General features: G+C 43.7%; 1 protein-coding gene across 1 annotated transcript; it reads left to right on the top strand.

Moving 5' to 3' along the window:
* Positions 1-3,950: 3,950 nt before the first annotated feature.
* PDCD7 (programmed cell death 7) lies at positions 3,951-19,319 on the top strand. Its single transcript, XM_003784429.3, has 5 exons — positions 3,951-4,857; positions 7,772-7,910; positions 15,408-15,644; positions 15,895-15,982; positions 18,210-19,319. The coding sequence occupies exons 1-5, from the start codon at positions 3,997-3,999 to the stop codon at positions 18,331-18,333; spliced, it is 1,449 nt and encodes a 482-aa protein (XP_003784477.1). The 5' UTR covers positions 3,951-3,996; the 3' UTR covers positions 18,334-19,319.
* The last annotated feature ends 744 nt before the right edge of the window (positions 19,320-20,063 follow it).

Here is a 20,063-nt window from a genome sequence, read left to right as displayed (position 1 = left end):
CACAGCAACCTCAGACTCCTAGGCTCAAGCGATTCTCTTGTCTCAGCCTCTCAAGTAGCTGGGACTACAGGCACCTGCCACAACTCCCAGCTATTTTTAGAGATGGGGGTCTCCCTCTTGCTCAGGCTGGTCTCAAACCTGTATGCTCAGGCAATGCACTTGCCTCAGCCTCCTAGAGTGCTAAGATTACAGGTGTGAGCCACTATGCTGGGTCTGCTCCATATATTTTTAAACAATAGAATGCTTTGTGTGTTAAGTTCAATTTTTTGCAGAAAGTGGAGCATTATTAGAGTTTAACCCATTTATGCTGGAGGCTGAAAATGTTTAATTTTTTTGATGAAATTCATACATGTTACCTAGAAAAAGTCAAGGAACAAGAATTTGAAGAGAAAAAAATTTTATTATATTACATTGTTATGGTGTGTCCAAAAAATGGAATGCTAGGCAAAAGCCAGGGATACATTGTACATAATGTATAAATCATGTTTCTTATCTCAAGAGGTGGTGACACCTACGACAGTGTGATATTCAACAGAACACTTCACGTGTGAGGCAACATCACATTTTTCACACCCAAAAGTGGTGTTCTTATGACATTCAGCACACCAAGTTTGCTTTCCCTGTTTGACTATCACATGATTCATGCCATCATAATGTGAGTCAATGTCAACACTTCTGAGAAGGTTGTTCTCTTTGGCTAGGTTCTGGAGGATGACCATGGGTCTCCAGATAATGGCATACCACATGTTGAGAAAAACTCCAGAAAATCTATTGAAAATCTTGCCATGTTTTATGCAGTTGCCAAGCATTTTGTAAGACCAATTTTAACAGAACAAAAGAGGACTTGAATACCATTTCTTTCCATGGATTGATGCCCAATACTTATCAATGTTGCCATTAGCTCTGCCTATGCTATGCCTCCCATGAAATGGTTATACACTTTGATCATCTTTGGCTGCTGATCTTGGATCTTCTTTTTCTGTTTCTGGGAATAGCAATCGACAAGACACATGATCCATACCAGCACCAGATGAGGCAAAAGTGGCAATACTGTGTAAGTTCCATCTGCAGACAACATTGCCTTTGCCATCAATTCAATAATCGAATGTGCCTTGTTTTTTCTTCAGAGATACATGTGATTCCAACGGAATTTTGTCAATGCGATCCTTTTCCCACTGTACCTGTTATCTGATGTCCCATTGAAGTGAGCTTATCAAGAAGTGCAATACTGGTGGAAAAGTGATCAAATACAAAATGGTTTTCTTCAGGATGTGCCTCTGTAAGTGCCTCACTAAATTGAAGGACAAGTAGTGCACAAATTCTGCATTCCTCATGTTTAGTATTTGGATTCTTACCCTGATATGGCTGAAATCAGCTAATGTAGCCGAGACATGTTGCACCACACCAAAACTTATAGCCAAAAGCAATAGGCGTTCCTGTAATAAATTGTTTGCACCTGTGACAACCAAAATAAGGCACCACACATTCATCAAAGCTGAAATAATGTTTCATTGGAAACAAATTTCATACATCTCTCACTGAGTGTGCTTATAAGAGTTTGCAACTTGGAAAACTAGTCCATTGGGTCTAAATTTGCATTGTCAGCAACATGCAAATTAGAAAATATAGTGTTTTTCTTTTTTTTGAGACAGTCTCACTCTGTAACCCAAACTAAAGTGCCATAGTGTCATCATAGCTCACAACAACCTCAAATTCTTGGGCTCAAGTGATCCTCTTGCCTCAGCCTCCCAAGTACCTGAGATTACAGAAACACCATAGCTCAGCACCCATAGCTCAGTGGTTAGGGCGCTGGCCACATCCACTGGGCTGGTGGGGTTGAACCCCGCCTGAGTCTGCTAAACAACAATGACAACTACAACTAAAAAAATAGCTGTGCCTTGTGGTGGGTGCCTGTAGTCCCAGCTACTTGGGAGACTAAGGCAAGAGAATCACTTGAGCCCAAGAGTTTGTCTGAGGTTGCTGTGAGCCATGATGCCATAGCACTCTACTGAGGGTGACCTAACAAAAAAAAAAGACATACCACCACGTCTGCTTAATTTTTCTATTTTTTGTAGAGACAATCAATTTTTCTATTGATCTTGCTCAGATGTGAACTCCTGGCCTCAAGTAATCATACCCCCTTGGCCTCCCAAAGTGCTAAGATGGCATGTATGAGCCACCAACAAAAAGTACAGAAATAGAGTAGCAATTGGTAGTGGTTAAGGAGAAGATGGGCCTAAGGAAAAGAAGTGGGTGTGACTATAAAAAGGGAAATGAGGAATCTTGGCAGTGATGGGAATGTTCTGTATGTTGACTGTATCAATGTCAATATCCTGATTGTGGCATTGTACTACAGTTTTGCAAGATGTTACCAATAGGGAAAACTGGGTTAAAGGTACACAGAATCTCCATGTATTACTTCTTACAATGCCTATGAATCTACAATTGTCTCAAAATAAGAGTTTAATTTAAAAAATATAATCATGTGGCTTGGCCTACCCTTCATCTTCTGCTTAAAGCCAATAGTTTCTTGTTGTTCTTAAGATATGAGACCCTGGACAATATGGCTTCTGTCCCTCCCCCAAGATCACGCAACTCCCCTCAGCCTTTCTGTTTTTTTTTTGAGACAGGAGCCTCAAGCTGTCCCCCTGGGTAGAGTGCCGTGACATCACAGCTCACAGCAACCTCCAACTCCGGGGCTCAAGTGAGTCTTCTGCCTCAGTCTCCCGAGTAGCTGGGACCACAGGAGCCCACCACAATGCCCAGCTATTTTTTGGTTGCAGCCGTCATTGTTGTTTGGCAGGCCCAGGCTGGATTCGAACCTGCCACCATGGGTGTACTTGGCTGGCGCCTTAGCCACTTGAGCCACAGGCGCTGAGCCAGCCTTTCTGTGTTTCATTCACAACTAGCATTCTGTCAGTCCTCCCACTAGACATACTCCTGTCTACTAAGGGACCTTTGCACATATTGTTCCTATGTAGATTGTGCTTCCTTCTAAATACTCTAACTCATATTTATCTTTTAGTTCTTAGCTGAAGTTTCAAATTCTGCAACCTTCCCCAACCTCTGTCAAATATTCACCATTGAACTTCCACAGTTGCACAAGTACCTGAGTAATGTGGTTTCTTTACTAGATAGGTAATTTCACGAAAAGATCTGTATCTTAGTCTTGCTGTAGGAGGAACAAGCAACTCTACACCTAGGATGCACAGTAAAAACAGTATTAATAATCTCACAGCTGCAGACGCTGGCGTGAATGTGGAAAAAAAGGTACACTTTTACACTCTTGGTGGGACTGCAAACTAATAAACCTTTTGGGAAAGAAATACGGAGAATCTTCAAAGAACTCAAATTAGACCTCCCATTTAATCCTGCAATCGCATTACTAGGCATCTACCCAAAAGAAAAAAATCATTTTATCATAAGGAATTTGCCTAGACTGTTTATCACAACTCAATTTACAATTGCCAAAATGTGGAAACAACCTAAATGCCCACCAACCCAGGAATGGATTAACAAACTGTTTTATATATTGGAATACTATTCGGCCATTAAAAAGGATGGGGACTTTACATCTTTTGTATTAACCTGGATAAGAGTTGAAACACATTCTTCTTAGTAAAGTATAACAAGAATGGAAAAGCAAATATCCATGTACTCAATTCTAATAGGAAGCCAGTAGATGATCTAATACTCTCCCACATAAAGAGAAAAACTCAATTCCATTCAAAGCGGGGGTAGGTGGTGGAGGAGGAATGAGGGTCCGAAGAGAGGGGCGGAGGGAGGGGGATAGGTGTGCTCCCCCGCCCCCCCAAATATCAGTATTTACGAATTGACAGATTGAAGGCTGAACCAATGTTCAGCTATGCACCGGGCTTTAGGGCGGGGCGTGTGTATTAGCGTCGCGCGTCGTCTACGTCACTTCCGACCAGAAGACTCTTCCCGAAAACCCACTGAGATCTCTTGTCACTTCTCAAGAGCGCCTCCTCCGGGAAGATGGCTCTGCCTCCCTTCTTCGCCCCGGGACGCCCGGGCCCGCCGCCCACGCAGCCGCCGCCTCCCGCTCCCTTTAGCTGTCCGCCACCGCCGCTGCCCTCCCCTGCTTTCCCGCCGCCTCTTCCCCAGCGGCCCGGCCCTTTTCCGGGGGCCTCCGCCCCCTTCCTCCAGCCTCCGCTGTCTCTGCAGCCCCGCGCCCCCGCGGAAACCTCGGGTGGAGGCGGCGGCGGCGCCTTTTACGCGGTGCCGCCGCCGCCACTGCCTCCGCCGCAGCCCCAGTGCCGGCCCTTCCCGGGGACCGACACCGGCGAGCGCCCGCGGCCGCCGCCTCCCGGCCCGGGGCCGCCGTGGAGCCCGCGCTGGCCTGAGACGCCGCCGCCGTCGGACGTGCTCGGGGACGCGGTCCTCCAGCGCTTGCGCGACCGGCAGTGGCTGGAGGCGGTGTTCGGGACCCCGCGACGGGCCTGCCGGGTGCCGCAGCGCACTCACGCCGGGCCCAGCTTAGGCGAAGTGCGCGCGCGGGTGCGCGAGGTACTACGCCTGGTGCGGCGGCTGCGTGGCCTGAGCCAGGCCCTGCGGGAGGCCGAGGCCGACGGCGCCGCCTGGGCTCTGCTGCATGCCCAGGCCGCGCCGCTGCGCGCCCAACTGGCCGAGCGGCTGCAGCCGCTGACCCAGGCCGCCTACGTGGGCGAGGCGCGGCGGAGGCTGGAGAGGGTCCGGCGCCGCCGGCTGAGGCTTCGCGAGAGGGCCCGGGAACGCGAGGCCGAACGGGAGGAGGCGGCCGCGCGGGCAGCGGAACGCGAGCAGGAGATTGACCGCTGGAGGGTCAAGTGTGTGCAGGAGGTGGAGGAGAAGAAGCGGGTGAGAATAGAGGACGCGCCTGGGGTTAGGGATGAGATGGTTGGAACCAAACAGTGTGAAACTTTTAAGCTGCTATTTCCCAGGTTAAGCCTCTGTTTCCTTAGCTATAAGATGAAATGATAGATAGCTTTGCCGCATCATACCTTTCTGTTATTTGCGTGTTGGTGATGTGTGACACGCAAATCGGGTGCACTGTAAACTCCTGTAAACATAAAAGTACAGGATTATACGGTGGCGTTGCAGGAATGACAGGGCTCCTCTCCTGCTCCAACTCATGTCCACTTACACTAACTTTCAAGATTAAGAACTTTGAGTCCTCGAGTCTTCTACTGCCCCGGGTGATTTTAAGAATACAAAATATAGAGAGCTTGGGGGCCCTTCCCCGAGGGATATATATATTCTCATTGGCTGATAGGCGGTTGTGTTATTAAAAAGACAGTCTTGCTTTGCCGCCTAGGCTGGAGTATAGTGGTGCGGCCAAGCTTACTGCAGTCTGAAACGCCTGGCTCCAACAATCCTTCCACGTCAGCCTCCCTGTTAGCTGAGATTGCAGGTGTCTGTCATCATGCCCAGCTAATATTTTAAGTTTCGCTTTTTTTTTTTTTTTTGAGATAGCGTCTCATTCTGTCACCCTGGGTAGAGTACTCTGGCATCACAGTTCACAGCAACTTCGAACTCTTGGGTTTGAGCACTCTTTTTGCCTCTGTCTCTCCAGTAGCTGGAACTACAGGTGCCCACTACAGTGCCTGGAGAGTTTTTTTTATTTTTAATAGAGACAGGATCTCGCTGTTGCTCAGGCTGGTCTTGAACTCCTGAGCTCAAGTAATCCACCTGCCTTGCCCTCCCAGAATGTTAGGATTACAGCACTGTGGCTAATTTTTCGGTTTTTAAGAGATGGAGTCTCCCCTATATTGATCCCCAGGCAGGTCTCAAATTCCTTGCCTCAAGTGACTGTGCAGAACCTGGAGGTATATGGCTTAAAACTTGTAAACAGCTGGGCATTTTTTATAAAGTAGGAGCGATGCTAAAGTTGGAAACACTAGATCTTGAATTTTTATTTATTTATTTATTTGGAGACAAGAGTTCAAGCTGTTGCCCTGGGTAGAGTGCTGCGTCGTCACAACTCACAGCAACCTCCAACTCTTGGGCTTAAAGTGATTCTCTTGCCTGAGCCTCCCAAGTAGCTGGGACTACAGGCACCTGCCACAACGCCCAGCTATTTTTCTGTTGCAGTTGTCCTTTAGCTGGCTCGGGCCGGATTTGAACCCACTAACCTCAGTGTATGTGGCTGGTGCTCTACCCACTGAGCAACAGGTGCTGCCCAGATCTTGAATCTTTTTAACAACCCAGGGAAGTAGAAGGGATCATCCCAATTTTACAGATTAGAAAATTGAGGTGTAGAGAGGTTAACTTACCAACAATCATACAACCACTTTCTGGCAGTTTCACTCCATATATGAGCCCAGGTTGTCTGATTCCAAAGCCTATTGTTCTCAAGCTCTTATGTAGGGCCGGGGTGAAATTCGAAATTGTTTAAATAGTTGTTTAAGTTATTCTTGTTGACTTTGAGTGCCTCTGGGATTCTCGTAGCTCCTTCTTCCACTCTCCACAGTCAGCAAATGTCTCTGTCTGCTACTGCCCTAGAGTTTGAAATAACTTACTATAAAAACGTATATTGATGGCAAACCTTGTCATTGCACAATCAGGAATATCATTAATTTAAAAGGAGAATGCCTGGAAAGGCAACACTTTAACCTGAGGGAATTTGGGTTAGTTGAGCAGACATTTAATGACAGCCTATTTTGTGCTGGACCCAGTGCTGGATAGAGGGGACAGAAATGATTATGAAACAGTCTTCTTAAAGGGCTTAGAGACCCATGGCAGATCATGTCAGTAAAGCACGGTATGTGTTAGGATTTCAACTGTAGGTGTCCAAAGAAGAGATATCTAATGTGTTGGGGTAAAGGTTTCTTAATGCTATAATGACATTTGAGCTTAATCATGAGGGAAATACAAAGCTGGGTGAAGGCAACAGGTGCACTTCCAGGCAGAGAGAGTAATCCAAGCAGGTTTGTGTTGGCTGTAATGGTGGACTTTATTTGACAGATGGGAGAGAGAACTTTAGGGCCAGGCACGTTGGCTCAGGTCTGTAATCCTAACACTCTGTCTCAAAAAATAAAAAATAAATAAAAATGAAGATCCCTATCCTACTCTTCTTGAATTAGTTCACATGTAGGCTCAATAACCCAGTTCCTTAAGTCACTCCTTATGAGACTCTGTCTCCAGTATCTTTACTATAAGTGGTAGAGAGGATCCTCTTGTCTAAAGTTTTCTCTCTCTCTTTTTTAAACAATGTCTCACTCCTTCACCCTTGGTAGAGTGCCATGGCATCCTTGCAACTCATAGCAGCCTCAAACTCCTGGGTTCAACTGATCCTCTTGCCTCAGCCTCCTGAGTAGCTGGGACTCCAGACATGTGCTACCATTTCCAGCTAGTTATTTTTCTACTTTTCTACTATGCATAGGTTGTCATTAAGAGACCTTTGGAGAGTTAGCTGCCTTTCCAACCCCATTCCATCTTCATTGGAAATCTGCATTTTTTAACAAAAGAGTCCCAATTAAATAAGGTAAGGTAAATTGGACTCAGCTATTTCCTGGACCACACTTAGAGAAACATTCAGGAAGAAACGAAAAGCAGTGCTCACGTGGAATCTTTAGAGAGGAGAGGTACTCCTTTAAGGTTAAGGTTGCACCATCAGTAGAAGGGACAAGGGGAGTTGGGTAAGTCCCTGGAAATTGAGATACAGATTCAGTAGAGTCTCTCTTATCCCTGATTCTTTGAAATCTAACCACCAGGAAGCTTTACTATGAAGTTGTCCTAATACTAGGTCTCAGGGACTTTGTTTCTCCTCCAGGAGCAGGAACTCAAAGCTGCTGCTGATGGTGTATTATCTGAAGTGAGGAAAAAGCAAGCAGACACCAAAAGAATGGTAGACATTCTTCGGGCTTTGGAGAAACTGAGGAAACTGAGGAAAGAGGCTGCAGCAAGGAAAGGTAACTGTGGATTTGCATTTCTTCTTGATCCTGATGCCGCCCTACCTCAAATATTATTGAAGGAAAAGTATTTGAAACCTCACTATGTTCACCCTGTAGTATAACTGGGCTTGTCAGCCGTAGCTCAAAAGCTTTGGAGCAGGAAACCTCAGATGTTTAGCCTTTGGTAGCCAGGGTTAGAAAAAGAGGCAGACGTGGCAACCTGCTGCATTATCTTCCTCTTGATTCATCATTCCTACCTTAGGCGTTCCTGTTCACACTTTGCTGAATGTGCTTGCTGCGGTTGGTCAACTTTGCCCATGCACCAAGCTAAAAGCTTTCCTACCTTATTTGATGCACTGGAAAGTTTTAAAAACTTATCATGCTCCTTCAGATACATTTTAAACCTGAATTACTGCAATTTGGAAAGGTATCAATTGTTGGATGGAGCAGAGAGTTCCTTGTAGACTCCATGGATATCTCTATCTTCCCTGCATGTCACTTTTGGACTCAGCAGACCTCACTGGTCTTCTCTTGCCTCTGGAAAAAACACCAGATACCATAGCTAAATAGTCTAAGCCTCTTCACAAATGTTTGTTCCAGCCATGCTGGTTTTTTAGACATTACACAGTTGTGTCTTCCATATGCCTATCTAGATTTTTACTCTTGTGAGCCCTCAGTCTCATCTTTGCCATTTTAAGATCTCACTATCCAGCTCGGCGCCTATAGCTCAACTGGCTAGGGCGCCAGCCACGTACACCTAAGGTGGCGGGTTTGAATCCCCAGCCTGGACCCGCCAAACAACAATGACGGCTGCAACCAAAAAAATAGCCGGGCGTTGTGGCGGGCGCCTGTGGTCCCAGCTACTTGGGAGGTGGAGGCAGGAGACTCGCTTGAGCCCAGGAGTTGGAGGTTGCTGTGAGCTGTAATGCCACGGCACTCTATCCAGGAGGACAGCTTGAGGCTCTGTCTCAAAAAAAAAAAAAAAAGATCTCACTATCCTTCAAAACCAAACACAGATACAACATCTTCATCCTTCCCGGTCTGAGCTAAGGTGACCTATTCCTTCTTAACTTGCACCTGAATTAGACTATATACTGCTGCCATATTTGTTAATAGTAGATTGTAGGCCTTTGGCATTGGGTATTTAAGCGTACACAAATTAGCAGATGCCACTCTAACAAACCAAATCCCTGTGTGGTTTAAAATGTAAATGAAAACTGTGATTTTTATTTATTTATTTATTTATTTTTTGGCAATCTCCTCTTGCCCCAGTAGAGTGCTGTTGTGTCACAGCTCACAGCAACCTCCAGCTCTTGGGCTTAGGTGATTCTCTTGCCTCAGCCTCCTGAGTAGCTGGGACTACAGGCGCCTGCCACAATGCCCAGATATTTTTTTTTGTAGTTTGGCTGGAGCCGGGTTTGAATCCGCCACCCTTGTTATATGGGGTCAGTGCACTACTCACTGAGCCGCAGGCACTGCCCAGACTCCTGGATTTTTATTAGAGATAGGGTCTTGCTCTCGTTCAAGCTGGTCTTGAACTCCCGAACTCAAGGGATCCTCCCACCTTGACCTCCCAGAGAGCTAGGATTACAGGTGTGAGCCACCGCACCCAGCCAAAATTGATTGTTTTAAACCCTTAATGAAATTTTGTTGGAATGTGACCATTTTGTGTTCACTCAGGCTCCTTCACTAGCTAAGTGATTGGCTTCTCCTCACCAGCCTTCAGAGTGGCTAATTCAAATTTTCAGGCCTCTGAATCAGATGACCCTATTGTGGTACTGTTAGGGTACTTGTAAGTCCTAGAGGGGAGTTAGTGTCTGCTGTCTCTACCCATCTCTCTTACTAGAAAGCACAGCCTGAAGGTTACTATTTAATATTCTTACATTTCACATTCTTGTGAGATGAGTGCTCAGTAACTGCCAAGTGAATTTTCCAACATTTTTCAATATTGGACTTCTTCATTTTTATCCAGAAGAAGGAAGAAATTATAGGAGAATTATGATCTATAAAAATAAGCATCCTCTGTGGAGTTGACTTGAATGCAAAATGATTTGGTAAGGGCCAGTTTTGGTGGCTCATACCTGTAATCCTAGCACTCTGGGAGGCTGAGGTGGGTTGGATTGCTTGAGCTCATAAGTTCAAGAGCAGCCTGAGCAAGAAGGAGACCCTCTCTCTAAAAAATAGCTGTAATCCTGGGCGGTGTCTGTGGCTCAAAGGAGTAGGGCACTGACCCCATATACCAGAGGTGAAGGGTTCAAACCCACCCCCTGGCCAAAAACTGCAAAAATAATAATAATAATAACTGTAGTCCCAGCTACCTGTCAGGAGGCTGAGGCAAATGAATTGCTTGAGCCCAGGAGTTTCAGGTTGCTATGAGCTGTGACGCCACCACACTCTACCAAGGGTGACCTAGTGAGACTCTGTCTCAAAAAATAAATAAATAAATTAGGAAATATGTATAAAGTACTTAAAACAGTCCCAGTACATAGTAAATGGTATGTGTGTGTTTCATATTATTTTATTATCAAGTAATATAAAGGCCATCCATGGGAATTATCCAGCAGGTCATTAGTGACTTATGCTAGGGCATTTCAGTGGAGTGAAGGGGGTAGAAGCCAGACTAGAATAAGAGGTAAGAAAAGCAAACAGTGCAGCTTATTAAGAGATTACCTGTGGGCTCGGCACCTGTGGCTCAAGCGGCTAAGGCGCCAGCCACATACATCTAAGGTGGCGGGTTCGAATCTAGCCCGGGCCCGCCAAACAACAATGACGGCTGCAACCAAAAAAATAGCCAGGCGTTGTGGCGAGCGCCTGTGGTCCCAGCTACTTGGGAGGCAGAGGCAGGAGACTCGCTTGAGCCCAGGAGTTGGAGGTTGCTGTGAGCTGTGATGCCACGGTACTCTATCCAGGGGGACAGCTTGAGGCTCTGTCTCAAAAAAAAAAGAGATTACCTTTGATGAAAAGAAATGAGCAAGATCAATATCTAGCAGTGTGCGATGGAAGTGGTGGTGAGAGGTATTGTGTATGATAGGGTCGTGGGGAAAACTTGAGCAAGTTCCAATGCTAAGGGAAGGAATGAGTAGAAGGGGAAGGGCTGGAGAGATGTAGGAGGGATAGTTGATGGCTTATGGTCCCACATAGGGTGGAGATTCAGATCCCAGGTGGAGGGATTGATTTAGGTGGAGAAGGACCCATCTTCCACAAGCGTGAAAATGAAGGAGGCGGCTCGGCACCTGTGGCTCAAGCGGTTAGGGCGCCAGCCACATACACCTAAGGTGGCGGGTTCGAGTCCCCAGCCTGGGCCCACCAAGCAACAATGATGGCTGCAACCAAAAAATGGCCGGGTGTTGTGGTGGGCGCCTGTAGTCCCAGCTACTTGGGAGGCTGAGGCAGGAGACCCGCTTGAGCCCAGGAGTTGGAGGTTGCTGTGAGCGTGATGCCATGGCATTCTACCCAGGGGGATAGCTTGAGGCTCTGTCTCAAAAAAAAAAAAAGAAAAAGAAAAGAAAAGAAAATGAAGGAGGCAAGTATAGTGATGCAGTTGAGTGCAGTCAGAGGCAGAACATTGAGGGATTTTTGGCCTGTTGGCTTGGAAAACAGGCCACATGGTTTGCCAAGCATTAGTAGAGAAGTAGGGCTTTAGGAGAGCAGAAAAGGTTTGAAATAACTGCTGTGAAGAATGGGTAAGAGCCAACCTGAAACCCATGGAAAATGGTTGCAGGGCAATACTATGGGTCCAGCTGACATACCTATATATTGGCACCAGTCCACACAGACAACTTCTTCCAGAAGCACTCTGCAGCTGGCAGGTCTGTGCAGAGCATAGTGCTTTTGGGATTTTGTTATATGGGATGACCACAAGTTTTGGGAGAAGGAATAAAAGAAGGACAGAATCTGATATATCAGGTCTCAAAGTTCTGGTGAAGCTGACAAACAGGACTTTGGGGAGAAGGAACTAAAAGAACTGAAGGGGAGAAAGTTGTAGTCAGAGAAGAGAATAATTAAGACTTTAGAGGTGTGGCTCAGTGCCTGTAGCTCAGTGGCTAGGGTGTCAGCCACATACGTCGGGGCTGGTGTGTTCGAACCTACTAAACACCAATGACAACTTTAACAAAAAAATAGCCGGGTGTTGTGGCAGGCATCTGTATTCCCAGCTACTTGGAAGGCTGAGGCAAGAGAATCACTTAAGCCCAAGAGTTTGAGGTGGTTGTGAGCTGTGATGCCATAGCACTCTACCCAGGGTGACATAGTAAGAGTCTGTCTGAAAAAAAAAAAAAAGACTTTAGAGGTGGAAAGTATTTTTCTAATCATGCCAAGGTCCAAAGACTAGACAAGGCCCCAAAGTATGTGTGGATAAAGGGGAATAGAGGTGAAGGCATTGATGTCTAGGAGCTGCAGGTTTAGGGGAGTGAGTAGTAAAGGTGTGGGGAACTTAGATGGTGCCAGTATGTGGGGTCAAAAGGAAGACTGGACAAGGAGTGCCATTTCCAAGGGAATAAGTTGACCAGGGAGAGATGGGTGGGTGGCCCAGTCCCAGCAGTCTGAGATGGGAGCAAGCCACATCTCCTCATTGGATCTGCAGCCACTAAAGGCTAATGGAATATTTGTGTATTTTTGCTATATCAGCAGATTTTAGTAGTTATTTCAGAGACTGACTGGCTTAACAAATCCTAAAATATTTACTACCTATAAAGGTAAAGAAAGAAAAGCATGAATTTATTACCAAGCAGCAGAGTGAAAACTTAAATTTGTCATTGTATAAAAACATCATGTATGCTTGGATGAATTTGAGTTTTAGAGTTTCCATAGTTGAGAATGAATGACTAGAAACTTGTTCTAGCAAGGCAGTTATAAGAAAATGGTAATGGGGAAATATTAGCCTTAAAGGCGAAAATGAGAGAGTTCCATAACCACACAGCTATAGTGGTTGAAGGAGAAAAAAATTCTACCTCCAGACTAAAATTTCACAATTGACAGAACTATAAAACAGAAACTTGAGAAACCATTGTTTTATGCCATTTTGCAGCCAAAGTTGAAAATTTAGTGTCCAAAGCTGGCAATATTGTACTTCACAAGTGGCAGCATAATTTGTTAAGACCCTGTTTTAACAAATAATTTATTTATTAAAGAAATATCATCTTTTCTGTGTCAAGTCTTAGGGAATTGTGGAAATGTATAGCTCTTTTAGGAAGCAGTTTATTGCTACATTTTGGTAGTATTAAAAGTATCCATAGGCTCGGCGCCTGTGGCTCAAGTGGCTATGGCACCAGTCACATAACACCTAAGGAAAGGTGGCGGGTTCAGATCCAGCCCGGGCTGCCAAATGACAATGCCGGCTGCAACCAAAAAATAGCCAGGCGTTGTGGCGGGTGCCTGTGGTCCCAGCTACTTGGGAGGCTGAGGCAGGAGACTTGCTTGAGCCCAGGAGTGGTAGTTTCTGTGAGCTGTGATGCCACAGCACTCTACCCAGGGGAACAGCAAAAAAAAAAGAAAGTATCCATAAACATTTTCACTCTTGAGAATTTTCCTTATAGCAATAATCCATAGGAAGGAAAAAAAAATAACATGCTTAAAAGTATTTATTGTAGCAATAAATAGTAATAGGACATTTGGAATAGCTTAAGTGTCCAGGAGTAGGGAGCTTATTAAGTATATATATTATGATACATTGATTTGATGAGAGAGAGTAGAGCTATTAAATAGTTATGAAGACTAGAAAAGAGTGTAGAGAATCAAAAGGGGGGTGTGGACATTACATCCATATTATGTTGAATATGGACAAGAAGAGAACATGGGAAAACAAATGCTTATGGCAGTGGAAATTTTCTTCCTTGTAGCTCATTGGTTCTCAACCTTCCTAATGCTGCAACCCTTTAATATAGTTCCTCATGTTGTGGTGACCCCCAACCATAAAATTATTTTCATTGCTATGAACTGTATTAAAGGGTTGCAACATTAGGAAGGTTGAGAACCATTGTTGTAGTTGGTATTGTTAAAATGGTTGGGTAATAAATACATTTTCTGTTAAAATCTTCAAGGACTCAGCATTTTGGGAGGCCAGGGTGGGAGGGTTGCTTGAGACCAGAAGTTTGCAACCAGCCTAGGCAATGTAGCAGGACCCCATCTCTACAAAAAATTTAAAATGTAGCTGGGCATGGCTCTGCAAGCTTATAGTCCCAACTTCTTAGGATCACTAGAGCCTAGGAGTTAGAGGCTACACTGAGCTATGTATTCCAGCCTATGAGAGAGAGTAAGACCTTGTCTCTAAATAAAGAAATTAGTCATTCAATTAATCAGTCTTCAAGGACTAACAGGATAGATCATATCCACATTTTTTTTTTTTTTGAGACAGAATCTTACTTTGTCACCCTTGGTAGAGTGCCATGGCATCATAGCTCACAGCAACCTCAAACTCTGGGGTTCAAAACTCTCGGGTTCAAACGATTCTCTTGCTCAACCTCCAAAGTAACTGGGACTACAGGCGCCCACGACAATGCCTGGCTTTTGTTTTTGAGACAGAGACTCAAGCTGTCACCCTATGTAGAGTGTCATGGCATCACAGCTTACAGCAACCTCCAACTCTTGGGCTTGAGTGATTCTCCTGCCTCTGCCTTCCAGGTAGCTGGGACTACAGGCACCCGCCACAATGCCCAGCTATTTTTTGGTTGCAGCCATCATTGTTACTTGGTGGGCCGAGGCTGGATTCGAACCCACCAGCTCAGGTGTATATGACTGGCGCCTTAGCCAGTTGAGCCACAGGTACCGAGCCACTCCTGGCTATTTTTAGAGGAGAGGTCTTGCTTTGGCTAAGGATGCTCTTGAACCTGTGAGCTCAGGTGATCCACTCACCTCGGCCTCCCAGAGTGCTACCATTACGGGCGTGAGCCACCACGCCCAGCCAGATAACACCCACATTACTTTGCATTCAGTCACCTAGCAGCTTTAGTAGCTTGCAGGGCCATCACTGTAGTGAGTGCCCAACTGTAGTCCATTTAAGTATTTATTAAATTTAGATTTCGTTCCTTATGAAATTTCATGAAAAATTTCACACATAGAAAAATATAGAGCACTCAAGCACCCATGATCAGGCCAGGTGCAGTGGCTCACGCCTGTAATCCTAGCACTCCAAGAGGCTGAGGCAGGTGGATTGCCTGAGCTCAGAGGTTCAAGACCAGCCTGAGCCACAGCGAGACCTTGTCTGTAAAAATATCTGGGTGTTGTAGCAGGCGCCTGTAGTCCCAGGTACTTGGTAGGCTGAGGCAAGAGAATCGCTTGAGCCAAAGAGTTTGAGGTTGCTGTGAGTTACGGTGGGATGGCACTCTACCAAGGGCAACAAAGTGAGACTCTTGTCTCAAAAACAAAAAGATCAGATTGAGTCTTAAAAGATTGGGTAGAATTTCCAAATTCTAAGCAAATTTATACCAATAGATGGGACTTTGAGTCTGCTCATTACAACATGGATTTGAGGATGAGAGCAAGTTCTATCTAAAATGCCACTTGGCTCTTTTTATACAGGTGTCTGTCCTCCAGCCTCAGCAGATGAGACTTTTGAGCATCATCTTCAGCGCCTGAGAAAACTCATTAAAAAGCGCTCTGAACTGTATGAAGCTGAAGAGAGAGCCCTCAGGGTTATGTTAGAAGGAGAACAAGAGGAAGAGAGGAAAAGAGAGTTAGAAAAGAAACAGAGAAAAGAAAAAGAGAAATTTTTACTTCAGAAACGTGAAATCGAGTCCAAGTTATTTGGGGATCCAGGTAAGTTTCTCTGTAACTAATAGAGAAAAGAATACTAGATTGACAACAGTTCTCATCAAGGATGATCTCAGCTTAAGCTAAGAAGTGATAGGCAACAAATGACACCTTCAGATTTGAGATTTGTGAAACTCATGAATACAGATAAAATGCATTCAATCATACTGTCATAATCATAGGCTCAGTCCCCTTACTTGTATCATACTCTAGGTACCAAGTATGATGATGCCATATTGTACCTTTTCTTTTTCAGACGAGTTCCCGCTTGCTCACCTCTTGCAGCCTTTCCGACAGTATTACCTCCAAGCTGAGCACTCCCTGCCTTCACTCATCCAGATAAGGTCAGAAGGGCTTGGCTGTCTGTGTCACCTTTCCTTTAGGTAGCAAGAAGCACTTGATGAAGTGCTTATATTGTTGAGGTGTATTACTGTATCTTTTAAGAAGTTCCTTATGGGTATAATGTTTCCAAGTTTTGAGGTTGCTACCTACATCTTGTTTTATCCAAAATATAGATGTCTTTATTTTAACAGGTGAAGAAACTGAAACTCAGGCTGTGACTTGCCCTTTTCTGTTATCTCATGTTGTAATTGTTCTCTTGATTTAAAGCACTGGCTTCTTTTTCCTCATTGTCATCTGGTACTAAACAGACCCAGGAAAGGAAACCCTTCCCCTGTGTACTTGCTATGGAAATTGCTTAAGACCCATGCTGACTTCTAAGCTCTTTATAGGTCAAAGCCCAGAAACCTGGGAACAAGGAGCCTCATCTGAATCTGCAGTTACTAATGAGCTGGGTAAAGTTTTCAGCTCTCTGGGTCTCTTTTTCCTCACCTGTAAAATAAAGTTGATGACTAGGATGTGGCCTTCAAACTGTAGCAGGAGCACTATTCCCAAATTCTGCTTTTGAGAAATCATTATATATAACAAATTAAATGAATGGGCTCCCCAGGTCGTTTAAATCTGTTGTGTCCTGGAAGCACTTTGTTGTTTCTAGACTCCCTCTTTATGGTTTATAAAAATCACCAAACAAAGTGACCTCTGAAGTCCTTTCCAAAAAACCCCCAACAATTGGGGATTCTCAGGAAAGAATGCTCTTTAGCATACCAAGTTTATGTTCTAGGAAAAGCTTTGTTTTTGGCTAATAAGTTTTAGTTTTAAATATAAATACAGTTGATTCTCATTATTCATGACAGCTATATTCTGTAATGGCCCTACAAACCCTGAATTACAGAATATGGGAAACTTAGAGTTAGGTAGATTCCTGCGAGCCCCTGCTCACAACATTTTTGTCATCTGCTCAATACCTTGTTTTAGGTGTATTTCTGTTTAAAGACACCTCATTCAATATATGGGATGTCCCCAAAGTTGGTATACATAGGGAAGATGGAAAATTGTAGCTAAATGTGCATTTATTTAATAATATTCATTACAAAATATTCATTACTACAAAATTGTAGCTAAATTTGCCTTTATTTAATAATATTCATTACAAAGTTTTATAAAGACATGGCCAACCTGTAGAGAATATTTTGTAATATTTTATAATGAGTATTTTGCACATAAAAGTACATTTAGTTACAACATACCTAGTCATTATATTTCCCATCTTCTCTAAGTATGGCAACTTTTGGAATACTCTGTATATTGTTAACATTGAACTCACAGTCACAGCACTGTATTTAACTCATTCCTGTATAAAGCTCATCTAACATTTTCTACACAGGCATTTCACAACTTTTTGTTGTTGTTGTTGAGACAGAGTATCTTATTATGTCACTCTGGGTAAAATGCTGTGGTGTCACAGCTCACAGCAACCTCAAACTATTGGGCTTAAGCGATTCTCTTGCCGCAGCCTCCCAAGTAGCTGGGACTACAGGCACCTGCCACAATGCCCAGCTATTTTGTTGTTATCGTTGTAGTTGTCATTGTTGTTTGGCAGGCGCAGGCTGGGTTCAAACCTGCCAGCCTCGGTCTATGTGGCTGGCTCACTAGCTGCTGAGCTACAGGGCCTGAGCCAACAACCTTGCACTTAGGAACACTACACTTGAGGCTGTTTTAAACAATGAAATCACCAGTGAAAAGCACAAAAATGTGAAAAACATGGCACTAAATAGATGGAAAAGGACACTAGTTTGCACTAGGAACTAAAACAAGAGGGCTGAGTGAGTGTTTGTCTTCCTCAGCCGAGAAGGTGCATTTTGATGACTCAGATTTTCTAATACTCTGGACATTTGCACGTGACCGTAAAAGCGCCACGAGTAATTACTTGCAGGTTACAAGTGAATTTTAATGACTAATTTGTATATTTACAAATACAGATTCTGCTAAAAATGAGGGTTGACTGTATAATTATTTAGTTATCCATGAAGTTATAAGTGCTTCAGAGTTTTTCCTCCCCTTTATGTGTATGTTTAAGAAATATCTTTTGCATAATTTCTAGAAATCAGATTCTACAGCAAATTAGTATGTCAGTCATTTGAAAACTAAGTACTAAAAATAGAATACTTAATTGCTGAACATCTTGTTTGGAATAAAACAAATAAACTTTTGTTCTACAATGTTCTTATTAAGGCATGATTGGGATCAATACCTGGTGCCATCTGATCATCCCAAAGGCAACTTCGTTCCCCAAGGATGGGTCCTTCCCCCGCTCCCCAGCAACGACATCTGGGCAACTGCTATTAAGCTCCATTAGTAAAGATGCTCCAGGAATGTGGTCCATCCAACGTTCTTTCCAGCTGTAAATACTGGTGACGCTGCCATCTTGTGTTGTACACTAAACTGGAACTTCTAAACTCCATGTGGCATTGTCCTGTCCTGAAATTATACTTTCCTTCTGTGCTCTGTACTGGCCAGATGTGCCTCTTGAATCAAGAGATTAATGTGGTTCTTCAGGAAAAGACGTAGGTGAACTGAGGTTATTACCACAGGCAGTGACCTTGGCTCACTGATTTGCCTCTGTTTTAAGGGGCTCAATCTAGAATGACTTAATAATTTAACTTCCTTGCATGGTGATGGGTAAGTACACCCAGTTCACTCAGATACTCACTGTATACTGATTAGCGACCCTTCCACCAGTCACAAGTGTGAAAGCAAGCCTGATGCAAAACCACCTTACCCTTCTACCCAAAGAGCCCTTTCCTCAGGAGGAAAGGTCAAAAATGCTTTATCTTGAGTTTTGTTAATCTCAGTTTTGGTACAGCTTGGAGGGCTGCTAGTTAGGGAGATGGCATTGGCTACAGGCTGGGTTGCCAGAATAGTTGGTGGCATAGTCCTTAGTATTCATGTGAATTTAGAAAATCTGAAGAGTTCCTATACCTGAATTGGATATTTCAATGGAAGATGGCTTTGTTTTTCCATGTTAGAAGGATCCTAATGAAAACCCCTGTTTTTTAAGTTCCTAGGGGGTCTAGCTGTTCAGAATCCCTGAGGATAGAAATTGTTTTCCCTATGGGAGTGGGATCTTAACCTCACTCAGTCACATTGTAGGAGCCAGTCTATGAAGTTTTCTTAGCAACTCGGGCTTCCAAAAGCATTCATGTAGTCAAAGCTAGGGACGAAACAAATGAAAATAATAAAATTTATTTTTTATATTCATTAATAATAAATGCTGTTGTGCTTGGAGATGATCATACAATGTCATTTTTTGTTTTCTGTTTTGGTTTTTGCCAATTATTTATATTTCTGAAAAACTAAATAAAAATCATTTTTATTTTTTCGTTTGAGCCTATGCCCCCAATTTGTTGCCTTTCAAATCATTTAACACACTTTCACATTGATGAAACAAATTTTCACTCCAAAATTCAAATTGATTAAATAGGGATTAGATACAAGAAGGTGATCTTGAACACCAAACTTTGCAAAATCCAGTTCTGATAAGCAAGAAAGAAGACCATCAATTTTGGTAATATCCAACTGTACTTGAAAGCTCTTGGGGCAGGATACTAATGTCTTTGTCCTTTTCTTTTAATTTGCATTGTTTAATTTATGCATTATGCTTTATAGAGTTAACAAGAAATGAGAGCCACTTGAATGAGTTAATCTTAAAATATGATTACCTTCACATAACCCCACAGTCCAGTGTGCCTTTTTGTTAGAATCATGACCACTTGCTGTCTGATGAGATGCAAGAAGAGTAGAAGTAAAAGAGACGAACTGTATGATGTACATTTAATGTCCAGACAGCCTTGCCTCTGAGACATCTGCATTGATGGGGAGAAGGGAGTATGATGCAGAGACTGAGGAAAACTCAGGCAGCAGAACGTAAGGAGAAGGCAGCCGCAATTAACCACTAGTGGAGAAAAATCAGTCCCTCTTTGCTCTCATTTGCCTCTGCAAGATTTTAATAAAATAAATGTTATTTTTGTTACTTGGTCAGGTTTTGTTTTGTAAGTTTTTTTTGGTTTATTGCCTGTGTATAGTGGT

This window comes from Otolemur garnettii, unplaced genomic scaffold (assembly GCF_000181295.1).
Source record: "Otolemur garnettii isolate 467f Iridium unplaced genomic scaffold, OtoGar3 scaffold00011, whole genome shotgun sequence".
NCBI classification, from domain to species: domain Eukaryota; kingdom Metazoa; phylum Chordata; class Mammalia; order Primates; family Galagidae; genus Otolemur; species Otolemur garnettii.
This window is presented reverse-complemented; position numbering and strand designations above follow the sequence as displayed.